This window comes from Sarcophilus harrisii, chromosome 1 (assembly GCF_902635505.1).
Source record: "Sarcophilus harrisii chromosome 1, mSarHar1.11, whole genome shotgun sequence".
NCBI lineage: Eukaryota > Metazoa > Chordata > Mammalia > Dasyuromorphia > Dasyuridae > Sarcophilus > Sarcophilus harrisii.
Window position 1 is genome coordinate 269,064,249 of NC_045426.1, and position 26,410 is coordinate 269,090,658.

The following is a 26,410-nucleotide window of genomic DNA, read 5'->3' on the forward strand; positions in this document are numbered from 1 at the left end:
TAATTCAAGCTTAAACATGCCTTTAGATCTACACTTATAATCTGTAGCTAGTCTTTTTCTTCCTTTTCCAAGTTTTTTCTTTCCCCTTTCAAAACAATTTATGTAAGAGGAGGTCACAGAAATAAAAATAAACATAGGCATGTGGTGTGGACACTTCAAACATAAAGTAACTTTTGATATTAATATTAAGCCACTCTAAATACTTAAAATAACACACAAGATATTTTCATTTTCTATTTCAAGATAAACCTTTGGCAGGATCATAGTAAAGATGAGGGGGTTTTTGTTGTTAGTTTACGCTAAATCTTCTTGACTAAGGATTTAGTGTCTGATGCTTTGAGGTCTACTTTTAAATTCCATGCGCTGTGAGGGACAAGAATAACAAGCTGTGTAAGGTTAGGTTTTCCATTCCTGACCCACAGAGTGAATGGCTTATTTTATTAAGCTTTTGCACCAGGGTGTGAACAAGAAACCATAGGAAAGGGTGTGTTAGTGATGAGAGAGTTCAAAGACACAACTATATTCTCTTCTGACTTGTGCCTCACTGCCATCCGGCATTAAACAGATAGTTTTTTTAGGCATATAAAATTGGAGAAATATATTTAACATAAAAATGTGAGTGGCATGTCCGTTGCCATTAAATATTAAACTCCTTGGGAGTAGAGATAGTTCCTTTGGGTGTGGAGGGGTATGGGAAAGAAGGATTTTACTATTTAAGTAAAAATATTGTAATTTAAGCAAATTTTCAACTAAACTTTTTACCAAGAAAAGGTGCCTAATTTTAAATATTTGAAGAATCTCTTTATAATTTCTGCCAAGGTGTTGCCCATATATTCATAATACATACTTCTAATAAGAAACATTTTGCAACTTCTATGAAATCTTAAATCTGACTTAAATTGAAAATATTTTTGATGCAAATATGATAAAGGAACAGACAAGCTTTTGGAAATGGTTCTCTGTAGCAGACTATATCTTGTCAGCAATGAAACTGATTAAAAGATAATAAAATATAAAATCCCACTATTTCTTATTTGTTAATTATCTGTTGGTAATTTTTTTTAAGGGTTTGACTCAAGGCAAAATGCAGCTTTGAAGATCTCATATTGTAGGGCAGGCCTAAAGTAGATCAGTCCCGGAATTCAAGCCTGAGAATTAAAAATGTAGGCAATAATATTAATAACCAATTTAACAAAAACCATATGATCATCTCAATACATGCAGAAAAAGCATTTGATAAAATCCAACTTCCATTCCTATTAAAAAACACTTGAAAGTATAGGAATAAATGGACTTTTCCTTAAAATAATCAGTAACATCTATTTAAAACCAACAGTAAGCATCATATGCAATGGGGACAAACTGCAACCATTTCCAGTAAGATCAGGAGTGAAACAAGGTTGCCCACTATCACCGTTACTATTCAATATTGTATTAGAAATGCTAGCTTTGGCGATAAGAGTTAGAAAGAGTTAAAAGAATTAGAGTAGGTAATGAGGAAACCAAATTATCACTCTTTGCTGGTGATATGATGGTATATTTAGAGAACCCCAGAGATTCTACTAAAAAGTTTTTAGAAATAATCCATACCTTTAGCAAAGTTGCAGGGTACAAAATAAACCCACATAAGTCATCAGCATTCCTATATATCACTAACAAAAGTCCAACAGTTAGAGTTACAAAGAGAAATTCCATTTAAAGTAACTACTGATAGTATAAATACTTAGGAATCTATCTGCCAAGGGAAAATCAGAAACTTTATGAGCAAAACTACAAAACACTTTCCACACAAATTAAGTCTGATCTAACCAATTGGAAAAATATTAAATGCTCTTGGATAGGGTGAGCACATATAATAAAGATGACAATACTACCTAAACTAATCTATTTATTTAGCACTACCAATCAGACTCCCAAAAAACTATTTTAATAACCTAGAAAAAATAACAACAAAGTTCATATGGAAAAACAAAAGGTCAAGAATTTCAAGGGAATTCATGAAAAAAAAAATCAAAAGAAGGTGGCTTACCAAAATTATATTATAAAGCAGCAATTACCAAAACCATTTGGTATTGGCTAAAAAATAGACTAGTTGATCAGTGGAATAGGTTAGGTTCAAAGGACAAAACAGTCAATAACTGTAATACTCTAGTGTTTGACAAACCCAAAGACCCCAGCTTTTGGGATAAGAACTCACTGTTTGACAAAAATTGCTGGGAAAATTGGAAACTAGTATGGCAGAAACTAGGCATTGACCCATGCTTAACACTGTACACCAACCAAGATAAGGTCAAAATGGATTCATGACCTAGGCATAAAGAATGAGATTATAAATAAATTAGAGGAACATAGGATAGTTTACCTCTTAGACCTGTGGAAGAGGAGGGAATTTATGACCAAAGAAGAACTAGAGATCATTACTGATCACAAAATAGAAAATTTTAATTATATCAAATTGAAAAGTTTTTGTACAAACAAAACTAATGCAGACAAGATTAGAAGTGAAGCAATAATTTGGGAAAACATTTTTACAATCAAAGGTTCTGATAAAGGCCTCATTTCCAAAATATATAGATAATTGACTCAAATTTATAAGAAATCAAACTATTCTCCAATTGATAAATGGTCAAAGGATATGAACAGACAATTCTCAGCTGAAGAAATTGAAACTTTTTCTAGCTATATGAAAAGATGTTCCAAAGTCATTATTAATCAGAGATATGCAATTGACAACTCTGAGATACCACTACACACTTATCATATTGGCTAGAATGACAGGGAAAGATAACGCGGAATATTGGAGGGGATGTGGGAAAACAGGGACACTTTTGTTGGTGGCATTGTGAATACATCCAGCCATTCTGGAGATCAATTTGGAACTATGCTCAAAAAGTTATCAAACTGTGCATACCCTTTGATCCATCAGTGTTACTACTGGCTTTATAACCCAAAGAGATTTTAAAGAAGGGAAAGGGTCTTGTATGTGCAAGAATGTTTGTGGCAGTTCTCTTTGTAGTGGCCAGAAACTGGAAACTGAGTGAATGCCCATCAATTGGAGAATGGCTTAATAAATTGTGGCATATGAATGTTATGGAATATTATTGTTCGGTAAGAAATGACCTGGATGATTTCAGAAAGGCTTGGAGATACTTACATGAACTGATGCTGAGTGAAATGAGCAGAACTAGGAGATTATTATATACTTCAACAATAATACTATATGATGATCAATTCTGATGGACATGGCCATCTTCAGCAATGAGATGAACTAAATCAGTTCCAGTGGAGCAGAAATGAACTGAACCAGCTACACCCAGCGAAAGAACTCTGGGAGATGACTAAGAATCATTACATAGAATTCCCAATCCCTCTATTTTTGTCTGCCTGCATTTTTTATTTCCTTCACAGGCTAATTGTACACTATTTCAAAGTCTGATTCTTTTGTACAGCAAAATAACTGATTTGACATGTATACTTATTTTGTATTTAATTTATACTTTAACATATTTAACATGTATTGGTCAACCTGCCATCTGGGAGATGGGGTGGGGGGAAGGAGGGGAAAAATTGGAACAAAAGGTTTGGCAATTGTCAATGCTGTAAAATTACCCATGCATATAACTTCTAAATAAAAAAAAAAAATGTAGGCAATAAGGTATCAGTACATAAAGGAAACTAAGATCCACTTTACCAGTGATACATTAAAGGAATCAAATTAAAAGGATCCTGAATCAAAATAAAACACTACCATCTTGACACAAATTCTTACTCAGCTGGGTATTTTTTATGCTACTGTAAGCAAGGCAGTTAATGGCCTCCTTCTACCTAACATTAAAGAATAATAATAAACAATAAAGTATGTATGTGTTCTCTCTGATAGAAGTAGCTACACAGATAAACTCTTCATTAGAGTTCATTAGCTTAGTAATATCCAGCAAGATACAAATCAAATTTTATTGTTGTTCACTCATTCTAATTGTGTCTAACTCTTTTTTGACCCCATTTGGAGTTTTCTTGGCAGAAATACATGAGTGGTTTGCCATTTCCTTTTACACAGCTCATTTTACAGATGGGAAAACTGAGGCAAACAGGGTTAAGTGACTTGCTCAGGGTCACGTAACTAGTGTCTGAGACTGAATTTGAACTACCCAACTCCAAACCTGACATTTTATCTACTCCATTACCTACCTGCCCATAGGTAGCAAGCATTTATTAAGTACTTGATATATACCAAATACACTACTGGAGGTGCAGGGGTTAAAATCCAAAACAAATGGAACCATCTCTGCTCACAAGTCAGTCGGTTCATACATTGAGTAGTATGTTTTTTCAGTCACAAGTGATATATATATATTTCTATTAGGGCAACTGAGGAAGGGAGCATAAATGGTGTGTATTACATTCATATGAATTTGTATTGTGGGTATTTATTATTTTCAGGGATATAGTTTTGAGATAATATATGAAAATATTATGTCCTAGATACTATTATCTTATTATCACAACCCATTCCTTCCTGCCTGTCCTATGTATTCCCATAAATTTAAGTATAGAGTTTCCACCCAATTTTTATACTATGTTACAAAAATTGTTCTACTCCAGTCTTAGGACCATCTTTCAGCGAAAACTGTTAGGATGGAAGGAACAATATAGACACAAATCTATACTTATGAAGCATATACTAAGTTTTTATTATGTACTAAGTACTAAGAATACAAATATAAAAAGCTAGACAATTTCTGCTATCAAGAAGCTTACTTTCTAATTGAGAAGTCAACAAATAAAAAGAAAGTTAAATTGTTAGATTGAAAAGCCTGGAAAAGTTCTAAGGGTGTAACATGGAATATTATGATTTTAAATTTGAGCACTATATTTAGGACCTACCACAGAGCATCGAAAAGAATGCAACCAGTGTGGGGAGAGCTTGTCATGTGAGGATCATTTGATGGAATTAGAGGTACTTATCCTGGAAAAGGAAAGGAAAAACTTATAGGAGAGAATTGAAGGTTGACATTTTAGAAGGATTACATTTGTTCTGCTTGGCCTCATAGGGCCTAACTCTTGGAGCAGTGGATGGAAGCAGCAGGGAGACAGACTTCAGCTTGATATAGGGAGAAACTTCCTAATCATTAGAATTGTTTATTCAAAAGTAAAATGAGCTTAGAGGAGTAGTGGCGCTCCACAGGCAATCAACAAGCATTTATTTTATTTTTCTTTTTTACTTTTTTTTTTTATACTTTTTTATTTTTTCCAATACATGCAAAGATATTTCCCATCATTCGGCTTTGCAAAAATTTGTGTTCTAAATTTTTCTCTCTTCTTCTCCCTACTCCCTCTCTTAGACAACAAGCAATCCAATCCAGTATAGGTTAAATGTGGGCAGTTCTTCTAAACTGCCATATTTATTTCCATATTTATCATGCTGCACAAGAAAAGTCAGATGGGGGCGGGGTAGAAACATGAGAGGAAAAAAAAGATGAAAATACTATGCTGTTATCCATATTAATTCTCCATAGTTCTGTCTTTGGATGCAGTTAGCCCTTCCCATTACAAGTCTGTTGGAATTGCCTTGAATCATCTCATCAACAAGCATTTATTTAGGTACCAGCTAGGTGCCAAGTATTATATTAGATGTGAAAGATACAAAGAAAAGTTAAAAACAGTCTCTTTTCTCAAGGAATTTAGTGTCTAATAAGGGAGTCAGCATGCAAATAACTATGTTCTTTAAAAAAACATATTTCATCAATTGAAGATAATCAACAGAGGAAGACATTAATATTGAGGGCAATCGAGAAAAGCTTTATGTAGAAAGTGGGATTTTAGCTGGGGCTTGAAGGAAACCAAGGAAAACAAAGAGAATTCAGAATATGAGGGGTAGCCATTGAAAATGCCCAGAGCCAGAAATAGTGTATTCCTGGGATAGGGACAGCAAAGGTCACTGAATCATAAAGTACATGAAGGTGAGTAAGGAAAGAAGGGAACAAGTTATAAAGGGACTCTAGAGAATTTTATATTTGATCCTGAAGGTTATAGGGAGCTACAGGAATATCACAATTTAAGTATTTTTATGAATTGTCCTGCAGAGTCAGGTTTAAACCTAGATCCTGTGAGAGCCCTAGCCTATTTTGTTTCCATTGCACCATGTAGAATGTTGTAGAGAAGCTTCTGTTAAAAGATCTATTAGGTGCCTTCAGAGTTTCCTTCTGATTCCAAATTCTGTTAAAATTGGATAAGAAATGAATCTGTTTATATAGAACGCCATCTACACTGAAGAAAACTTTATCAAAGATTGTCTGGGTATTCTAAATAATAGAATTATTTCTTTCTGCCAAAGATTGTGGTACATGTTGTGAAAGGAAGAAACAGACATTAGTAGAATGCCTACTGTGCCAGGCTCTGGGCTTTGCAGATACCTCATTTTATCCTCACAACTTTGGAAAACAGGTGCCATTATTATCCCCATGTTACATTTGAAGAAACTGAGACAAATATAAATTAAAGTGACTTTCCTGGCTCACTTAGCAAATTTTAAGCCAGATTTTGAATTCAGATCTTCCCAACTCCAAGCTATTCTTATGTAAATAAGCTACTACTGTTTGGATATCAGTTCTGGAGTTCAATGAACAAATAGATTCTGGTATTTTTGCATCTGTAGCCATGTTGGGAGAAAGGGAATGAGTAAAGGACCAGCTAACCATTCCCAGAAGATTCAATAAATTGATTGCTGACATTGTGCTTGTTTATATACTAATGACTTAATGCTTTTTGCCTTGATCATAGATACCAGTTAATGTATTTGGTTAATTTTGCTGAACTGCTATTTTTTCCACTTTTTTTTTGTTTCTTTTTGTTATTCCTTGTAACCAGGGATAGCTCGCTGGGTAGGAAGGGGAAAGAAATCTATTTAAAAAAAATAAATATGATGACTCAAATGAGAAGACACCTCCAACCTACTCCTTCATGGAAGTGGGAGGTACAAAGGTTGCTTGTTTCTTTTTGTTATTCCTTGTAACCAGGGATAGCTCGCTGGGTAGGAAGGGGAAAAAAATCTATTTAAAAAAAATAAATATGATGACTCAAATGAGAAGACACCTCCAACCTACTCCTTCATGGAAGTGGGAGGTACAAAGGTTGCATATTGCACATGTTTTTTAACTTTTTCAACGTATTGATAAGCTATGCTGGTTTTTCTTCTGATGGAGGTATAAAATCTTAAGAACTAAAGTATGACCTACAAAATAATCTTTTAAATGTTATGTTTTTATGACTGCTATTCTTTCCCAGACCTAGTTGAAAGAAAGCCCTCCATCTGGTCCAAAAAATGTTCCTTACTTTGTATGGCATTTATTTATTTGTTTGTTTTTGCTGAGGCAATTGGAGTTAAGTGACTTGCCCAGGGTCACACACCTAGGAAGTGTTAAGTGTCTGAGGGCAGATTTGAACTCAAGTCCTCTTGACTTCAGGGATGGTGCTCTATCCACTGCATCACATAGCTGTCCCCGTATAGCCTATATATTCTGAGTATAACATGCATCTACTATATTTAGCATACTTCAAAGATCATATACATCACATGGTCTCAGAACTATGTGTACCATTCACTATGCACATAATATACCTATATACATATATGTATATGCTGTATCTAGCATATATCTGTGATTTGGGCATCAATACATAGAGCAATGTTTCTGTAACTTAGCACATATGTTTCTGATACATCTTAGGAAGTTGTCCAAGTTTTAGAGAAGTTATATAATTTACCCTTTGTCATACATGTGTGACAAGCAAGATTTGAACCCATCTCCCCCGTCTAGCTCTTTTCTCACTATACCCCTTCTAAAAGCTATCATATCTCTAAATTTAATTTCACAAATAGATATAGAGCTAGAAGGAACTTTAAAAACCATAGAATCCAGCCCTCTCATTTTCCAGATGAGGGAACCTACCAGCAAGCACAGGTATCTTAAGGACTTGTCTATGATCACACAGCTAATAAGTATCTAAGACAGATTTTTAACTCAACTTTCTGGCTCTATGCCAAGCTTGAAAATAAAGTTACTCATTTACTAAAAATTTAATGAAACTTAATGACTGACTTTTCATTGGTATTTTAAATTTATCAAGATAGTATCATGAAGGGTCTTGAGTCTGTGTCATGAGGATCTGTTTGAAGAAACTACACATTTTAGCTTGGAAAAGAAAAGACCCAGGAACACTGACAACTGTCTTTAAGCAGTTGAAGAATTATTGTGTGTATAAGATTTGTTCTGTGGAACCCCAGAGGTTCCAGGAACAATGGAAATTTTAAGGTAGTAAATTTAGGCTTTATGTCTAGGGGGAAAAGAATTTCCTGGCAATTAGTATCTGAAAATGCAATGGGCTGCCTTCCTCTTCATGATCATTTTCTTTTTTTTTTTCTTTTTTTTTTCTTTTTTTTTTTTATTTAATAGCCTTTTATTTACAGGATATATGCATGGGTAACTTTACAGCATTAACAATTGCCAAACCTCTTGTTCCAATTTTTCACCTCTTACCCCCCCACCCCCTCCCCTAGATGGCAGGATGACCAGTAGATGTTAAATATATTAAAATATAAATTAGATACACAATAAGTATACATGACCAAAACGTTATTTTGCTGTACAAAAAGAATCAGACTCTGAAATATTGTACAATTAGCTTGTGAAGGAAATCAAAAATGCAGGTGTGCATAAATATAGGGATTGGGAATTCAATGTAATGGTTTTTAGTCATCTCCCAGAGTTCTTTTTCTGGGTATAGCTAGTTCAGTTCATTACTGCTCCATTAGAAATGATTTGGTTGATCTCGTTGCTGAGGATGGCCAGGTCCATCAGAACTGGTCATCATATAGTATTGTTGTAGAAGTATATAATGATCTCCTGGTCCTGCTCATTTCACTCAGCATCAGTTCGTGCAAGTCTCTCCAGGCCTTTCTGAAATCATCCTGTTGGTCATTTCTTACAGAACAGTAATATTCCATAATTTTCATATACCACAATTTATTCAGCCATTCTCCAACTGATGGACATCTCATGATCATTTTCAAAAATAATCTGGACATCCACTTCTTGGCTTTATAATAGAAAGGATTCCTTTAATATCAAGTTGGCCACTGAAGTCCCTTCCCACTCTCAGGTTCTAGAATGAAATTATAAGCAGGGAGAACACTTTGTAATCATTTAGGCTGTGTGAAGAGCACTAATTTTAAAATCAAAGATCTATATCTAGGTTCTGCCACTTTACTACCTTTAATTTTTATCCTTGAGTTTATAGTTCTTTCTCTTTGAGCTCTTTTAACACTGCTCTATTGCTTTTTAAAAATTTTATCTTATATAAAAAGTTATTCTGTAAATTTTTTCCTCTTTTTTTATTCCTTATTCACCTCCTGCTCTAGAGATGGCTACCATTAGACACAAGTAGAACTGTTGTGTGTGTGTGTGTATATATACATACAATTATTTTATACATATTTATCTATTTATCACTTCTTTCTGTAGTTACACATAGCATCTTCATGTCATTTGTTTAAATTATGTATTTATTTATAATAGTCAAAATAACTTATTTGTTCAAAGTTGACTATATACAGTGTCTCTTTGTAATGTTCATTTGTTAACTAAACTAGGTCAACATTCTATCCTATCTTTGGAAATCAATGATGCTTTTGCTCTTTTGTCTCCCCTTTATTTTGTTTCATTTAAATATTATGCACATATGTTTGCTTCTCTACTCTGTAAGTTAAATTACTTTTGACTTAAGCTCCTGTCATTTTTTCTAGCATCACACCACTGTCTTCTGAAGACAGTTGAAGAGTTTGTCATATTTAACTGGGCTAGAATAATACAGCAAAAAAGGTATACATCCTAGTGACAGAACAGATATATGAGCTGTGCAAACCAGAATATTTTCAACATGATATCAGAAACTTATAGTCAGATCTTTGGAGAAAGGATGATACCAAAATATCTATAGTTCTTTGCAGTTTCTACATTCAATGAACTAGTGAAAATAGTGAATAGAAAATAATGAATCCCATGAAAGGGTCACATGGATTTAGATGGAAACCAGTTAGTATATTTTATGTAATCACGTCTTCAAGTAGTTTTAATTCAAATATATTTCACTGTATACATTATTCATATTAATTTGGACCTCCCCAGCACTTTGTTTTTGGTGGGGTTTTTGTTTGTTTTGTTTTCTTTTGAGAGTTAAGTGATTTGCTAGTAAGTAAATGCTTTTTTGAACTCGGGCCAGGGCTCTATCCACTGTGCCATCTAGATGCCCTGAACTTTGTTTTAAGCATTCATTTCTTTCTGTGTGAATGGATCCTGACAGAATCTGTGCAATTGTTTCAGTAACTTGCCAAGCCTAATGTCCTATAAGAGATACACATATTCAAAGTGTTCATGCTGCATATCACAGCAACACTACTTTGTTCTGGGATGAGAAAATTGCAAATGTTAGAAAAAGCAAGTAATCTCTTCCTTTAACCCTGACAGATAATCAGATTATCTTTGAGGATTATAGTTTAAAAAAAAAAAGTATAATCTGCTCCTATAATTAGTTACTGTAATCATCCAGGTAGTTATTTATCAGACACAACATGTGGAGCAAAGTATAGTAGGCTTCTGTTAAAAAATAAAGGATAATAAATAAAGTGTGCATAAGATAGTTTCGCAATGACAGTAAATTTTTGATACATATCAAATTCTGAAATAGAGATGCTATTTTTTCAATATATTTGGTTTTTTTTCAGGACATGTCCTTATAGAGATTTCAAATACTCACAAGAAACTCAATGACAGTCTTGATGAAAATGTAGGTGAACTTTTTTCATATTTCGTTTTTTGAAATTTATTTAATTTTGTTTTTAGAATTTCCAACAACTATTTTTAAATATGCCATGTGTTATTTTTCTTTCCGGTAGTTCAAAAAATTCCATAAAGAAATTATACATGAACTAGAGAAGAAGACAGAACTTGATGTCAAATACATGAATGTGAGTACTCTACTTTATTTCAGTCACCAGATTTCTACTGGTGAATATCACCAAAGAAATATTCTTTCTGCTTTCAATTTTGTGTCAGTTTTTCACTTTAACCTGAACCCAAAGACCTATTGCTAGCTGTGCAGGGATTTTCCCCAACCAGCTTCCAGTTTCCCCAGCCTTAAAACTTAGATGGAGTTTCTTCATTTCTTTCTTTTCTTTTTTCTTGCATTCTTTTTTACTCTCTTATCTTTCTTCTGGGCTTGTTTTTAAAGAACACACAGCCAGTTGCTTAAAGTGGATAGAAGAAATATAAGAAATCATTAAAGCTTTCTGCAAATTTAATAATATCTAACATTTACATAGAGCTCACTAAGCACTGTGCTAAGCACTTTTTATAAATAAATATTATCTCATTTAAACAATTTCCTTGATTAATTTAAGTATTTAATTAAGGCATCTAAGTGACACTATGGATAGAGTGCTGGACCTGAAGTCAGACATACTTGGGTTCAATACTCACTAGCGAAGGTAAGTTACTTAACCAGTTTGCCTCAATTTCCTCATGTAAAAAAGGGACATAATAGCACCTGCCTCATAGGATGTAATGAGAATTAAATGAGATAATAATAATAAAGACGAGTTTATGTTGACTGTAGTATTTTTTAATAAAGCAGATATTAAATTTTGCAAATTAGTATTTTTTTAAGTACTGAAATATGTCATAGTGCACGTTTACTTAACTATAAGAGATCGTACACTCATTCCCAGGAGAAGGAATTGCAGACAATTAGAGACACTAGAAAAGGAGATATCCTGGGAGCTGAAACTTGAAGGAAATTCTGAAATTCTAAGAGGCAGAAATGAGAAGGGAGGGCAATTCTTTCTTTCCTTTCCTGGTGAAGCTAGGATTGGTGGAGTGGATACAGCACATAACCTGAAATCTGGAAGATCTGAGTTCACCACTTGACTTTGAGGCTCTAGGCAAATCATTCTACTTCAGTTTGCTTTACTTTTTTGAAGTGTAAAATAGAGATTATCATTATTGTTAGAATCAATTGAGATTTTTGTTTAAGTGCTTAACCCAGTGCTAATCTTTTAGCACTTTTTTACTCCCTAAACACTTATTCCCTTTCTCTTTCCCCCTTCCCTTTCACCAATCTAGTTAGCCTTTTATCTTTGGGTCACATGTTCATCCTTTCAATAAAAATTTTCTTCTGTTTTCCTAGAACTTTTATTTCTCCCAAAGCTCTTTCCTTTATGTTTCTACTATTATATTATAGTCTTTCCCCTTTTCTGTTAATATAAAAAGCTACTATCATTTTCTTTCACTTTTGACACAGCCTTTGTGGTCTCAATTACATTATCAGAGCCCTTCCCACCTTTATGCTTAGATACCTTTTTCCTACACCCACTTAATCTACCACCCAGACTTTTAAATCCTAATCAATTGTCTTGCTAAAAATACTTTGCATTCCTTTTGTTTCCTAAATTTCTTTTATTGAATCTCTTCTTTTGTAACTTCTTCCTTATTTTAACCTATATTTTAAATCTAAACCTAACTTTAACCTATAATACTTTTTCTTCAGTCTGCTCACTTCCCATTACTTATTCCTTCACTCAACCTCAGCTACACACACAACTCTTACCATCATATACAAGAGTTCCACTTCCATTCTTCAAATCCAATTGGTTTCCCTGCCCTAAATCTCTCCTGATCCCTCATCTTCCACTCATGAGATTTTTTTTAAAGAATGGGTCTGACCATGGTCACACTCTGTTCTATGAGCAAAACTTTGGAACCTAATGTAAATGCCTTAGGCAGTTTACTGTTCTTAATTTGACTCCTTTCTACATTTCCACACCTTTTTCCCCCTTATTCTTTTCCATAAACTCTGTTTTGGCTACATTGCCCTATTTAAAATTCCTCAAACACTGCACTCCATCTCCCATCTCTGTGCCTTTGAACTAACTGGAATGTTCTTAATCCTTAACTCAACCTCTTAATTTCCCTAATTCTCAATCCAAATCCTCCATACTCAAGGCCATTCTCATTTCCCCTACCTGTTAATATCTTTCCCTCATAGAGTACCTCCCATTTCCCCTCTATATAACTTATATCTATCTAGATTGTTTACATATTGTCTCATACTGATATAATTTCATTAGAACAGAAGTAAATTTCTGAAGGCAGGTACTACTTGTTTGCTTTTTACTTTGCTTTTTTACTTATTTCCAGCACTTGGCCCAGTCCCTGAAATGTATATGTATTCAATAAATGCTTGTGTGTTTAACTTGTCTTGACTTGACACCTCCCACTTCTTCATTTAAGGAATCTTTCAAATTTTCTTTCTGTAAAGAAAGCTGTAAAAATCACTTTCCCATCCCAGCCAAAACAACGTTAGGGCTACTCACCGATGAAAACTATTAATTTCCACCGGGGCTCCATTAAAACAAAGACAAAAAAAAATGCTAAAACACACATATAAATCTTCACATAAAGACAAAATTATAACTAGACTAAACCATGATCCTGTTATTTCTTTAAAATATAAATTTCTCCCCCCTTTTTTCTTAGTTTTAATTGGAGTTAGAGGAGACAGTTAGCTATAATGAAGCCCCCCCCCAAAAAAACAAAAGAGGCTATTGAGTTTTTTTAAAATACAGAGTTCATAACGAACTGACAAGTATGACAATTTTCAAAGTAATAATGTGAAACATATTGCATACTTTCCAAAAAAAAAAAAAAGTGAGCAATATAAAACGGAGATTTACCATTTCACATATAATCTTTCTGTGCCTGTGTGTTAAAGGTGGTATTAAAAGTGAAAAAAAAAGATATTTGTTCTCACTTTCACAGAGTTTCCTATCTATCTGGAGTTTTAAAACATGCCAACAAATCTTTAGATACAGAATAATTTATATGCAATATTTATATAGTACTTTATAATATACAAAAAGCTTTTTTCACAACTCTGCAGGGGAGTATTTTTCTACCATTTTATAGATGAGAAAGTTGAGGCATATGAGGGTTAATTGACTTGCTTGTGGCCATCTAACTACTTTTAGAGCCAGAGCCCAAATCTCCTCAAAGCAGAGTTTTTCCACTCCAACAGGCAACCACTCTTCACCTCCCCACTATAATTATAAGTTACTTCAGAGTTGCAAAGTAAAGGACCTGCCCCTTCATTAAATGCTAATTGGTAGTGATAATTGAATAAATGTTTATATGGCATTTTGGCATAATGTTTTAATTACAGGCAACTCTAAAGAGATACCAAACAGAACACAGAAGTAAATTAGATTCTTTGGAGAAATCTCAGGCGGAGTTGAAAAAGATTAGAAGGAAAAGTCAAGGTGGAAGAAATGCTCTAAAATATGAACACAAAGAAATTGAGGTAAATAGAAGCTTTCTATCTGATTGTTTCGATTTTGTTTCTGGGTTGGTTTTATTTTGGTTTTTTTTGCTTGCAAATGATTTCTGGTAAATGGTATGTTTGCCCAGATGCATCTTTATCTACTAACATTCTATCTGATAGGATGAGTGATACACTAATTTGATATAGTTTAGAGCAATTAGTAATCAAAAGCCTAGAGGCTATTGAGTTTTCTATAGTTGGAGAGAGTCATCACTTAACCATTAAAAACATTAGCATTTCTGTATCAAACTGAAGATATGAGGCACCCAATTGCCCAGTTTGACAATGGATTGTCTTAAACTAGGCTCTTAAATGATCTTTTTGATAATTGATCCAGCTAGTAAATGTTGAACTTGTACTGTGAATTTGGATTCTATGATCTGAATAGCTTGAATATTAACATTGTTACATTTATAATTGCCATTTTTTCCCCTTAGTATGTGGAAACTGTCACTTCTCGTCAGAGCGATATCCAAAAATTTATTGCCGATGGCTGCAAAGAAGCTCTCCTTGAAGAGAAAAGGCGATTCTGCTTTTTGGTTGACAAACACTGTTCTTTTGCCAATCACATAAATTACTATCACTTACAGGTAAGTGTAAAAGGAAAATAAGGTTGTGAGGATTGTAGCGGTCTTCCAAATATAATTCACGCCTACATAGGATTGTAACATCATAGATTTAGAGTTGGAAGGGACCTCAGAAGTCAAGCCATCTGGTTCAACCCCTTTTTATAACTGTGGAAACTAAGACCTAGGAAGATTGAATGATTTCATCAAGTAATACAGGTACTTAGGCAGCAGAAGTAGAATTTGAATTCAGTGCTCTGGTTCAAGAACTAGACCTCTTTCTGCTATAACTTCTTACTGCGTTCTACACACATACACATACTTGCATGCAGAACACATAATATATAAAATATTCAGATTTTTATGTTATTTTTTTCAAACACATGCAAAGATAGTTTTCAACATGCACCTTTGCAAAACTTCTACATATATTTCTGAAGAGGGTAATGTGGTAATATAGTAGAAAAAGACTATATATGTGGTATATTATGTAATAAATATATTTTAAATGATTCTGATGTATGTATATATTGCATCGTGTGTATGTGTACAAATGCAGTATGAAATTGGGTTAGTCCTTTTTTTTTCCCTCTTAATATATATTTTGGTAATTTAAACAAATTTAGAAGATTGTTATTTCCTATGACACATGTTTGTTGTTTGGTTGTTTTTGTATATATTGGGGAGGGAGTGTATACACGTAGTATGAAATTAGTTTGGTTTTTTTTCCTTAATACATATTTTGATAACTTGAACGTATTTAGAAGATTTTTTTAAATTTCCTATGGTATAGTACTGACACATAGTATATTTTTTTTGTTTGATTGTTTTAACTGTGACTGATTCTTCATGACCCCATTTGACATTTTCTTGGCAAAGATCTTGGAGTTATCTACCATTTCCTTCTCCAATTTATTTTACAAATAAGGAAACTGAGACAAATAGGGTTAAGTGACTTGCCTAGGATTATACCACTATTAAAGAGTAAGTAAGAATTATATTATTCAGTCTGAGCCTGAACTTATGAGTCTTTCTGACTTCAGGTCCAGGGATATATCTACTTTGCCATCAGTAAATTTTGTTGAATTCAATTCAGTTCAAAACTTTGTCTTTTTGAATAAGTGATGGTATCATCCTGCATGGCAACAGCAGCATCTGGGGCATAGGGAGAAAAGAATCCTGAGCCAGAAGCTAGAAGGCAAACATTCCTGTTCTAAGACTGCCATTAATTAGCCATGCAAGAATGGTCAAATCTCTTACCTCTCTGAGCTTCAGTGCCTTTGCCTATAGTTTTGGACTAGATGATTTCCAAAGTCCCTTTCAGCTCCATAGTTCACCATTATAGGCGACATCATATTTATCATCAAGTTCCCAAACAAAATAAGTTCCTCTTTAACTCTTTTATTTCTTTTGGCTTTACAGTCTGCAGAATTACTCAATTCTAAACTACCTAAATGGCAGGAAACTTGTGGTGATGCTACCAAAGTGCCAGAGAAAATCATGAATATGATAGAAGAAATAAAAACACCAGGTTCCACCCCAGTATCAGGAACTCCTCAACCTTCACCAATGATAGAAAGAAGCTGTATGGTGGGTACTTTTATTTCGAATTCTGTGTTACTATATGTTGGAAGCCAATTTAACAACTGAGAAATATCCTGATATAATGAATACAGTGTTGGGCTTGGAATCAGAAAGACCTGGATTCAAATCCTGCTTCTCTGCATACTAGTCATGTGATGCTGAGCCAGTCACTTAACCTCAGGTTCCTCATTTTTAAAATGAGTACCATGTTTGAGATATATTGGATTATTTGCTACCTAAGGGAGAGTGTTGTAGGAAGAGGGGTTAAAAAAAAGTGAGACCTCTCAGGTCTTTCCCAACTCTCAGTTTTCTTCCCTGATAATCTGTGGGGTTTTATTGGAAGAGCTTTTGGAGTGGTTTGCCATTTCCTTCTCCAGCTCATTTTGATGATGAGGAAACTGAGGCAAACAAGGTTAAGTAACTTATTGAGGATCATACAACTAGTAAGTGTCTGAGGCTGGATTTGAACTCATGAAAATGAGTCTTCCTGATTGCAGACCCAACACTAAATCCATAGTGATACTTAGACACCCCTTAAGCAACTGGTCATGTCTAAATTTAATAGAACTTAAGTAACACAGAATTGTCATGCATGCTATAACTTAAGGCAATTAATTCAGTATCATTATTCTTGTTTGTTAATGTAATATTAATTATTATCCACAGGTCGGGAAAGATTATGACACTTTCCCTAAGTATTCACCAAAGATGCCCCCAGTTCCTTCAGCCAGAGCATATGCCAGTCCTCTGGCTGATATGTTCAACAACCCAGCAACCATCCCAAAAACTTCAGAAAAATTAAATAATACAGCTGGTAAGAAATTTGGTTGTAGTCTTTTTGAACCAATACTTAATTTGTAATTACACTCTGTGAATGTATCAAATAAAATCAAACATGTACCAGTTGCGGAGAAAAACAAATATAACTAGTGTCAACAATGAAATCCTTCAAAACAAAGGTCCGTTTTTATAAGAGCATCCTAATTAGTGACATGCTGATTGTTTTGTAATATATGCTGAATTTATGCACTGATACATGTTTAGGATTTGGGAAGAAATGAACAACCATTTTAATAAATACTTATGTGCCACCTATCATACTGTATTATACAATTCTCTGCACAGTGTCTCTTGTATTCAGTAATTTTATTTATAAAATTTTATTTTATGTTCATTGAACAAACATTCATTAAGCACATGCTACATCCAAGGCACTATGTTATGGTCTGGAAAGACAGAAACAAAACAGATCCCAGCCCTTGAGGAACTTAGAATCTACTGGAAGGGCTCACGTTATAGGAATGTGAACCAGTGATATCTATGACCATTATCATGAAATTGTACTTACATTCTGAGACATGTTTCAGATTATAAATTCCCAGACTACAACTCCTCTTGCCAGTAGGCTCAGATTTTTCATCTTTTCTAGCAAAGAATTATGTATTCTTTAGGAGTAGAATCAATACTATTGGGTGGTTTTCCCAAATGATTAAATTCATCATGCAGCCAAGATTGTTAAACAGTTCTGAAAATTAAAAATCAAAATGTAAACTTGCATTTTTAGCCCTAAGCATAGAAGGATTAATTATCACATGAAGATTACTGTGCCCCTTAGGAGGTCATGATTTCTTTCCTTTTTCTGTGCCCTCAATCTGCTATTGAATTCCATTTCAATTAAATTGACAACATTCAATTTTATGTTTTTAAAAAAAAAAGGCACAATATTTGGGCTTTGAAGTAGTTAGGACAAAAGTGAGTATAGGAAATCTTTACAATGACTTTTGAGAGAGATCTGTATGGAAAGAGTATTTTATAGTCTTGCTTTTGGGAAATGCTACCAACAGTAGTAGTTTAGAATGTATAATTAAAATATTGTATGTAGGATTCACATTCATGCGACTTTGATTTTGAGGTTTTGGAAAGTATCACTAGGGGAAGCTAAATGAAAACTTCTAGTCGTTTCAATATTATCTAGAATAAGAGTTTGGAAAGCTTGCTATATTTAAAATTTTAAGTATTATCATCTATACAAATACTAAAGAGGAATAAAGACATTTTTTAAAAAGTACCCCAAAGTGCATCTCAAGCTTAAAAATTGGAATAACAGCTATCAGTCTAGCAAGAAGCATGTGGCATAATATATCTTGATTGCAATGTCCAGAGTATTTTCTTTATACTCTTATGTTTTCATATACTTATTTTTTTGGATAAGCCCATCAGGTGAAGTTGAGGAATCTTTAACGTTTTTAGACTTTGCATCCAGATCAAAAATTTCCTCTTTTTTTTGAGAGAGAGAGAGAGAAAAGAACAGTAGAATTTTTCGTTGGGATTTGGGTTATAGTTTTAAAAATTGGTGTGTATATCCTTTGAATATGATTAAAATATAGAGAACATGGCATAAGAAAGTACTTTTTTGCCATCTGGAAGTGTAAAGTACCTTCAGAGTTACAAAAAGAATACCCCTGAAGAGAATCAGATTGGCAAACTGAACAAGGTTTTGGTTTGCTTTAATGATCTGGGGGGAAATGTTTGTGGTCTGGAAAGAAAAATTCCTCTGGTCATAATTCTTCCTTTCCCCCATGCCCTTAGTCTGATCCTAAACAGAACTATCATGAAAACCTAGCCAGTAATTTAGTTGGATAGTCTAGGATTATTGGCAAGGATCATGGTAAATGGCTTGAGGATTCTACTAGTAGATTTGAGCCTGACCTATATTTTGTTTAAAACAATTTAATGTTTTATTGTATGGATTAGCCATCAATGTTGCATTCATTTTAACAGATAACTCAGAGGATCCCAGTTTACAACGATCTATTTCTGTGGCAACGGGATTAAACATGATTAAAAGGCAGAAAGTAAAAACAATCTTCCCACATACTGCTGGAAGTAACAAGACATTACTTAGCTTTGCACAAGGAGACATCATCACATTGCTCATCCCGGAGGAAAAAGATGGCTGGCTCTATGGAGAACATGACCAAACCAAAGTGTAAGTCAGTGAGTTGTTCATACCATGGTGACGCAGGAATTAGAATGAATGTAACCCAGAGTAATTGTGGTATTTGGAAAAGGCCTATTAGATTACTACTACTAAGTTTAGCAATCAAAAATAAAGGTTTGTAGTTGAGTTATTTTAGTCAATGTCTAACCTATTAGGGGTTTTCTTGACAAAGATACTGGAGTGGTTTGCCATCATTTTCCAGATGAGGAAACTGAGGCAAACAGGATTAAGTGATTTTCCCAGGGTCACACAGCTAGTTAATGTCTGAGGCTGGGTTTGAACTCGTAAAGATGAGTTTTCCTGACTTCAAACCCAGCATTCTATCCACTGCGCCACCTAATTGCCCACTTAGCATGTAGCAATCATTTAATAAAAATATTGTTAATTGACAAAGAAAACATATAGTTCAAAGCAATGGTTTTAATAACAGTAGTGTGTAAATCATTCTCTGTAAACTCCAGAATCAGTTCCCCAATTTTTTTTAATCTAAGAAAGTACAGGGTCAAAAAAATGTTAGAAAGTCATTGCTTTGGGATGATTTCTCTTTAAATTCTGAAGCTCTTTTTTCTTCATGAGAATGTCAATTATAACAACTTTTACTTCTCCTAATGTCATTGTGTCCTCTATAGCAATGAACTGCCCTGGTGGAACAAAGACAGCATTTATAGCCAACAGTGGTGATTTAATAGCTTTGTTCATGAGAGTCATTATTTAGGGATTTGATCTTCCTAGATAGTGGCAATATTATGATCTCCCGTTTTATAAATGAATAAATCTAGATTCAGAGTAGGAGACAGTGTAGTCCAATGGGAAGTGTGCTGGTTTGGGAGACAGGGTCCTAAATTCAAATCCCACCTTTGTTATTTACTGCCTGTATGACTGGGCAAATTACTTAATCTCTTGTAAAGTAGAGGAATTAGACTAGGTACATCTTATATACCCCTAGCTTCTAAGTCTATCTTACTTCTCTTAGTATCTTCTTATTAAAACAATATCTTTTTTGCCTTGTTCAACATGCAAAGTAACCTCAACTTAATTGTATTGATAATACTTATTGAGGCCTACTGTGTTCAGGACATCAGACTACTCACAACATTGATGACACAATCTATCTGCAAAGTAAGACAATTTTTTGGTGGTTGTTGTTATTCATTCATTTCAGTTATGTCTAACTCTTGGGACCCCATTTGGGATTTTCTTGTCAAAGATACTGGGCTGGTTTGCCATTCCCTTCTCCAGCTCACTTTACCAATGAGGAGACTGAGTCAAAGAGCATCACTTGCTCAGGCTCCCAGTAAGTGTCTGAGCGCAGGCTTGAATTACTGGTTCCAGGCTCTTTAACCACTGCAAGGGCTAGCTGCCCACAGTAATGAAAAACAATAATAGTTCATATGAATTAGCACTTAAGGTTGATAAAGCATTTTAAACATAGACATATGCATATATATACTCACATATTTTTATTTATCTATAAAATTACATACATAACTTTATCTTCTAAGTATAGTATAAGACAAAATATGTTCCAAAAAAAGAAGCAGAGGTTCTTGAGAATTTCTTAAGAAAAGGAAGAATTGTTAGGGGAATCAGGAAGTTTCGTGGAAGAGCCCTGAAGAACGGACAGGTAGATTTTTTGACAGTGATGTAGGAGGAAGGCATTGCAAACAAAGAAACTTCCCAAGAAGAGACATAAAGGTGGGAAAAGACAGTGCATATTGAATATAGTTCAGGTTGTCCCAGAAAATAGATTAGGCCAAGGGAGCAGTGACAAATAAAAATTGAAAAAATAAATTGGGCCATATCATGGAAGACGTTGAATACCAAATTGAGGAATTTGGATTTCATAAGCAGCCAAGTTTTTTAGTAGACCATTGATTAGATTTGTATATCTATCTATAAGATATTTACCATTTCAACAAGAGCCAGAGTATGTGCTCATCATTTGAGACAAAAATCTTGCTCACAACAGTGTGAGATTTTGATTCAGGAGGAATGTTCAAATTCTATCTCAGGTTTGCCTCTCTGTCTCAGTTTTCCTCATTTGTAATCATCACTGCAATATGTAATTGTATGGAATATTGTAAGAATCAAATAAGATAATGTATGTAAAGTGCTTTGCAAAATTTAAAGCATTACCTAAAAATCTGGCATTGTTGTACTTATGTGCCAAAGAGAAATGTTACCAAAATTTTTCACATAAACCTCCTCCTTTTTTTTTTTTTATTACTATTCAAGACTCATTATAAATAAAATTCAAATGAATATATAAGTTGTTGGATTTTTTCTTCACTATAGGAGAGGCTGGTTTCCATTATCATATACAAAGTCACTAGAAGAAAATGAAGAAGAAACTCTAAATGTGCCAACTCCCAGGTAATAATTTGAGTTCTGAATTGTATTTCTCTATGCAGAATGCACTCTTTGCCTGAAAGCTTTATTGTCCAATACTTCTCCAGGTATATTCATTATTCATTAACATTCTAGAGACTCATTGCATGTTGAATAGTAATAAAAAACAGTTTCTAGGTTGTTATTACTATTCATCTTTTGCCTTGCATTTATGTAATTCTTTTCCTTTCATCTTCCACAACATGAAAATAGTATTTCAAGCTCAGATTCCCTAAGAGAGGAAGTCAATAACAGATTGAGATGTTAAGAGGAAGATACATGGTAATAATGCATAGCATGTATGAAAAGTAAAAAATTCCTCTTAATTATTGACCTCCCTCACATATTTTTTCCAGTACCTAATGTGTTCTGAAGATACCCATAACAAAAGAAATAAGATGGTTAACAAATATAATAGAAACTAATAAAATTATTGTATTTCAAAGGACAGTATATTGATTTAAAAACAAGCAAATTAGGGCAATTTGATACCAGCAGTAGTAAATACAACTGACATTTATTTCTTGTCATCTGTTCTAAAATTCAGTGTATCTAGAAATCCCTCAGATGTCATAAATTGTTCTCTCTTATTTGTAATCTTTTTTCAGGGTTTCTCATGTGTCTTGTTATAAGTTCTTTTAATATATAACCCTTTCTTTTTTACTTTGCATATAAATTTAGTGCAGATTCTGATCACTAGATGTTAGAAGTTTAGACTTTGATCTAATACATTTCTTCCCTTCCCCTTCATCTTTTTGATTTATAGCCCTGCACCTGTTAGAAGCATCAGTACAGTGAACTTAGCAGAAAAAAGCAATGTTGTCATCCCGCCTCCTGATTATCTAGAATGTTTGTCTGGAGTTGCTGCTGCAGATAGAAGAATAGATACTTCTTTGAAAAATTCTACATTTAAACCACCAGCACCCAAACCAGAAATCATATCTCCCGTGAGTAAAACTGACCAATACCCAATTTGAACAGCAAAATCTTCTTCCCTAAAGCCAGAAACATTTTACTTCTTGATATAAGGTCATTTCTTGTTGTTCGAGTCATTCTAGTCATATCTGACTCTGTGATCCCATTTGGGATTTTTTTTGCATAGATCCTGCCATTTCCTTCCCTAGTTCATTTGACAGATGAGGAAACTGAAGCAAAAAGGATTAAGTGACTTATCCAGGGCCACATAGACAATAAGTGCTGATGGCCAGATTTTATTTTAGGTCTTCTGTTTCTAGTCCCAATCAGTAATCTATTCCATCCAGCTGCCCTGAAATCATTGCTACCTAGACTTTTATAATGTTGAAGAATTTTAGGTAGTGTCTTTAGTGCTTACCTTCTATATAGCCCTTAATATAAATAATCATTTTGTTCTTGTGTTATCTTTCAGTTGTTTGCATTATTCTCCTGCTTGCCACATAGATATATTTATTTATTTGTCATGTGCATATCAACATATCAAACTCTTCCATCTCTGCTTATTGTAAGCCATGCATGCACACTAATCCTTGTCTAGTTACCTTTCTTTGGCTTTTCTTCATTTACAAATTTTATTTTTCAGCAGAACTACTTAATTTATTTGTACATTTTGTTAAAAGTTAGGTTGACCTATATCACTTACTGTTGTTTAGTCATTTTTATTCTTGTCCAATTCTCCATGACCTCATTTGGAGTTTTCTTGACAAACATATTGGAGTGGTTTGCCATTTCCTTCTCCAATTCATGTGGCAAATAGGGTTAAGTGATTTGCTCAGGGTCATACAACCAGGTAAGTGTCTGAGGCCAGAGTTGAACACAGGAAGATCCTAACTCCAACCAGGAAGCTCTGTCTGCTGCACCACATAACTGCCTATATACATTGTCATTTTTACTATTCTTCATATTGACTCTTTAAAGTAGCTTTATTATTCTTATTTGATTGTGAGAAAAAACTAAAGTTTTTAAGAGGATGAGAATATCCCATTGATTCCTTTCTGTCTTGGGGATATGGAACATCTCTGCCAGTTAGTCTTTTTGAGGGGGAGAGTAGATTTCTTCACAATTCTATTCTGTTGCTGTTTGTAGCCTTTTTTCTTTTTACAAGGTTGATTCTGTTTGTTATATTAAATGAGGAAGTGACTGGTTTAATGGAAAGAGGTTCTCAGTGTCCTAAGGTCTGAATTCAACTCTCCGCCTTCTACTTTATTACTTGTAAAAACTGAAGATCTCATTTTCTTCATCTATAAAAATAAAGGGGTTCTGTTTAAATGCTTTCTGGAGCCCTTCCCAGTTTTAAATCTTCTGATTCTAAATAAGTTGTCCTTCATTTGAGCGTTAACCTTGAGGAGTGTTGGCAAAACAAGTATATCTCTAAGTGCTGAGCCATATTATGGTGTATTTCAGTCCCTGAAAGTTCAGACTCTTAAGTACACATTGAGAAATATATGTCTCTTATATATGTTCCTTTAGATGAGTAGACTATGTTTTGGAATATTTATACCCTGTATAAAACTAATTTTAAAAGCAGCTCTTCATAAGAATTTAATGCAGTACTGAATGTGGACTTAAAAAAAAAAGTAGGGCTTTCTTAAGAGCATGCAATTATACATATGGCAATTGATTAGAAAGTTATTTGTTAAGGGGGAAAAATTAAAGGTATATTTATTGTTTTGTCATTTTTTAAACATATCTAACTTTTCTTGACCCAATCTGGGGTTTTCTTGCTAATGATACTGGAGTGATTTGCCATTTTCTTCTCCAACTCGTTTTTATAGTTCAGGAAACTGAGGTAAAGAAGGTTAAGTGATTTAGCCAGTGTCACACAACTAGGGTCTAAGGTCAGATTTGAACTCAATTCTTCCTGATTCTAAGCTTTACACAATGTACTGTTTAGTTGATATATATTAGTATATTGGCCATCATTTGTGTGTGTGTGTGTAAGAGAGAGAGAGAGAGAGAATGTGGTTTTTAATAAACTGAAATTATTTTAGTTATACCTTCCTTGCATCAAGAATCTAAATTGAAATTCAGGCAAACAGAACTGTCATTTCTCTGAATTGGGGCAAGGAAAGGGAATTATTTTAGTCCTGTTCAGTAACCAACTGTCAAATTTGGGACTCGTCTTGACATGTTTCCTAGAGCATAAAAATACTTTTTCAGATGATGAAAGAACCTCAATAGTGCATTTTATAAAGCTATATAGCCTTCCTAAAAGTTATTACATTTTACAATAAACTCAAGGTAGGATTAAAAAAAACCATATTCCTTTCAAAGAATAAATAGCTAGTCAATCTAACAGCAAGTTTTAAAATGAAAAAAAAAATCTCAAGAAGAAGGTAAACATTCATTCAACAAGCATTTATTAAACACCTACAGACACTAGGGCTTAAAAAAAAAAAAAAAAAAAAAAAAAAAAAAACCAGCCCCCCTGACTTCAAGGATTATAGTTCAGAGTTGTACCAAACCTTAGAAGTCCTTTTAGTCCAAACCTCTCATTTCACAGACAAGGAATTTCAGTTCAGAAATGGGAAACAATATAATGGCCCCCTAGCCACACAAAATAATTTACAGTAGAGGAGGAATAGGAAGAGATCTCGTGTATGAGGGAACCTTGAAAGGAACATGGATTCTATGAGATGAGGGACATATTCCAGATAATAATCTTGCTAAGAAAGAGATTGATATCTAGTTTTAAAATTTAAAAAAAAAAATTGTTCCTTCTTAGTTTTTTACTTATTTAAAGATATAATGAAGAAAGTCTCTTGTATAATTCTTTTATCTCAGTGAGTTTGATTAATGGAAAAGGCAGCATTGTTTATATAGTGCTTTGGAGTTTGCAGAGCAGTTTACATATATTGTCTTATTCCCTGTGAGGTAAATGTTATTATCCCCATTTTACAGATGAGGAAACTGAATCTGAGAAAAGTTAAGTGACTTACCTAGAATACATAATAAATATCTGAAGCAGTATTTGAACAACAGGTTTTCCTGACTCTGAGCTGAATATTTTGTATTGTATCACCTCTCTATATATACATGCATGGGTGTATACACGTGGACACATACATATGTGTGCATGTATAAATATACATAGATATATATTATGTGTAATTACAAATTCGTTATTTGGGATCTAGCATCTAAATTTGCATCTTCATTTCTGCGTGTATTATGTAGATATGGATATCATGAAAAGTGTTGAGATTACATAATATGTAAGTGAACTGAGTCTTGTAAAAATATGTGTCTTTTTCCCCCTCTGCTTCCTTGTATCTAAGTATTTTGAATGGAAAAGTTCTTACAAGGAAAAGAAGTATGGACTTTATTGAAATGTAACATGAATAAGAAAGGTATGGAAATGAAAGGGAAAATTCAAGGTGTGTTTTCTTCTCTCCCTACCCCCTAATTGTGAGCAGACACTGCATTTGAATCTCTGATTTGCTTTTGTCTCCCTACATATATACCC

General features: G+C 33.8%; 1 protein-coding gene across 1 annotated transcript in view; it reads left to right on the forward strand.

Moving 5' to 3' along the window:
• BAIAP2L1 (BAR/IMD domain containing adaptor protein 2 like 1) overlaps positions 1-26,410 on the forward strand; it is a 122,727-nt gene that overhangs the window by 76,950 nt on the left and 19,367 nt on the right. The window contains exons 4-12 of the mRNA XM_003761491.4: positions 10,781-10,842; positions 10,952-11,023; positions 14,272-14,409; positions 14,868-15,020; positions 16,419-16,586; positions 17,247-17,394; positions 19,362-19,569; positions 21,877-21,954; positions 22,736-22,916. Of these exons, the coding sequence (XP_003761539.2) occupies positions 10,781-10,842; positions 10,952-11,023; positions 14,272-14,409; positions 14,868-15,020; positions 16,419-16,586; positions 17,247-17,394; positions 19,362-19,569; positions 21,877-21,954; positions 22,736-22,916 (1,208 nt within the window). The remainder of the gene's footprint in view (positions 1-10,780; positions 10,843-10,951; positions 11,024-14,271; positions 14,410-14,867; positions 15,021-16,418; positions 16,587-17,246; positions 17,395-19,361; positions 19,570-21,876; positions 21,955-22,735; positions 22,917-26,410) is intronic.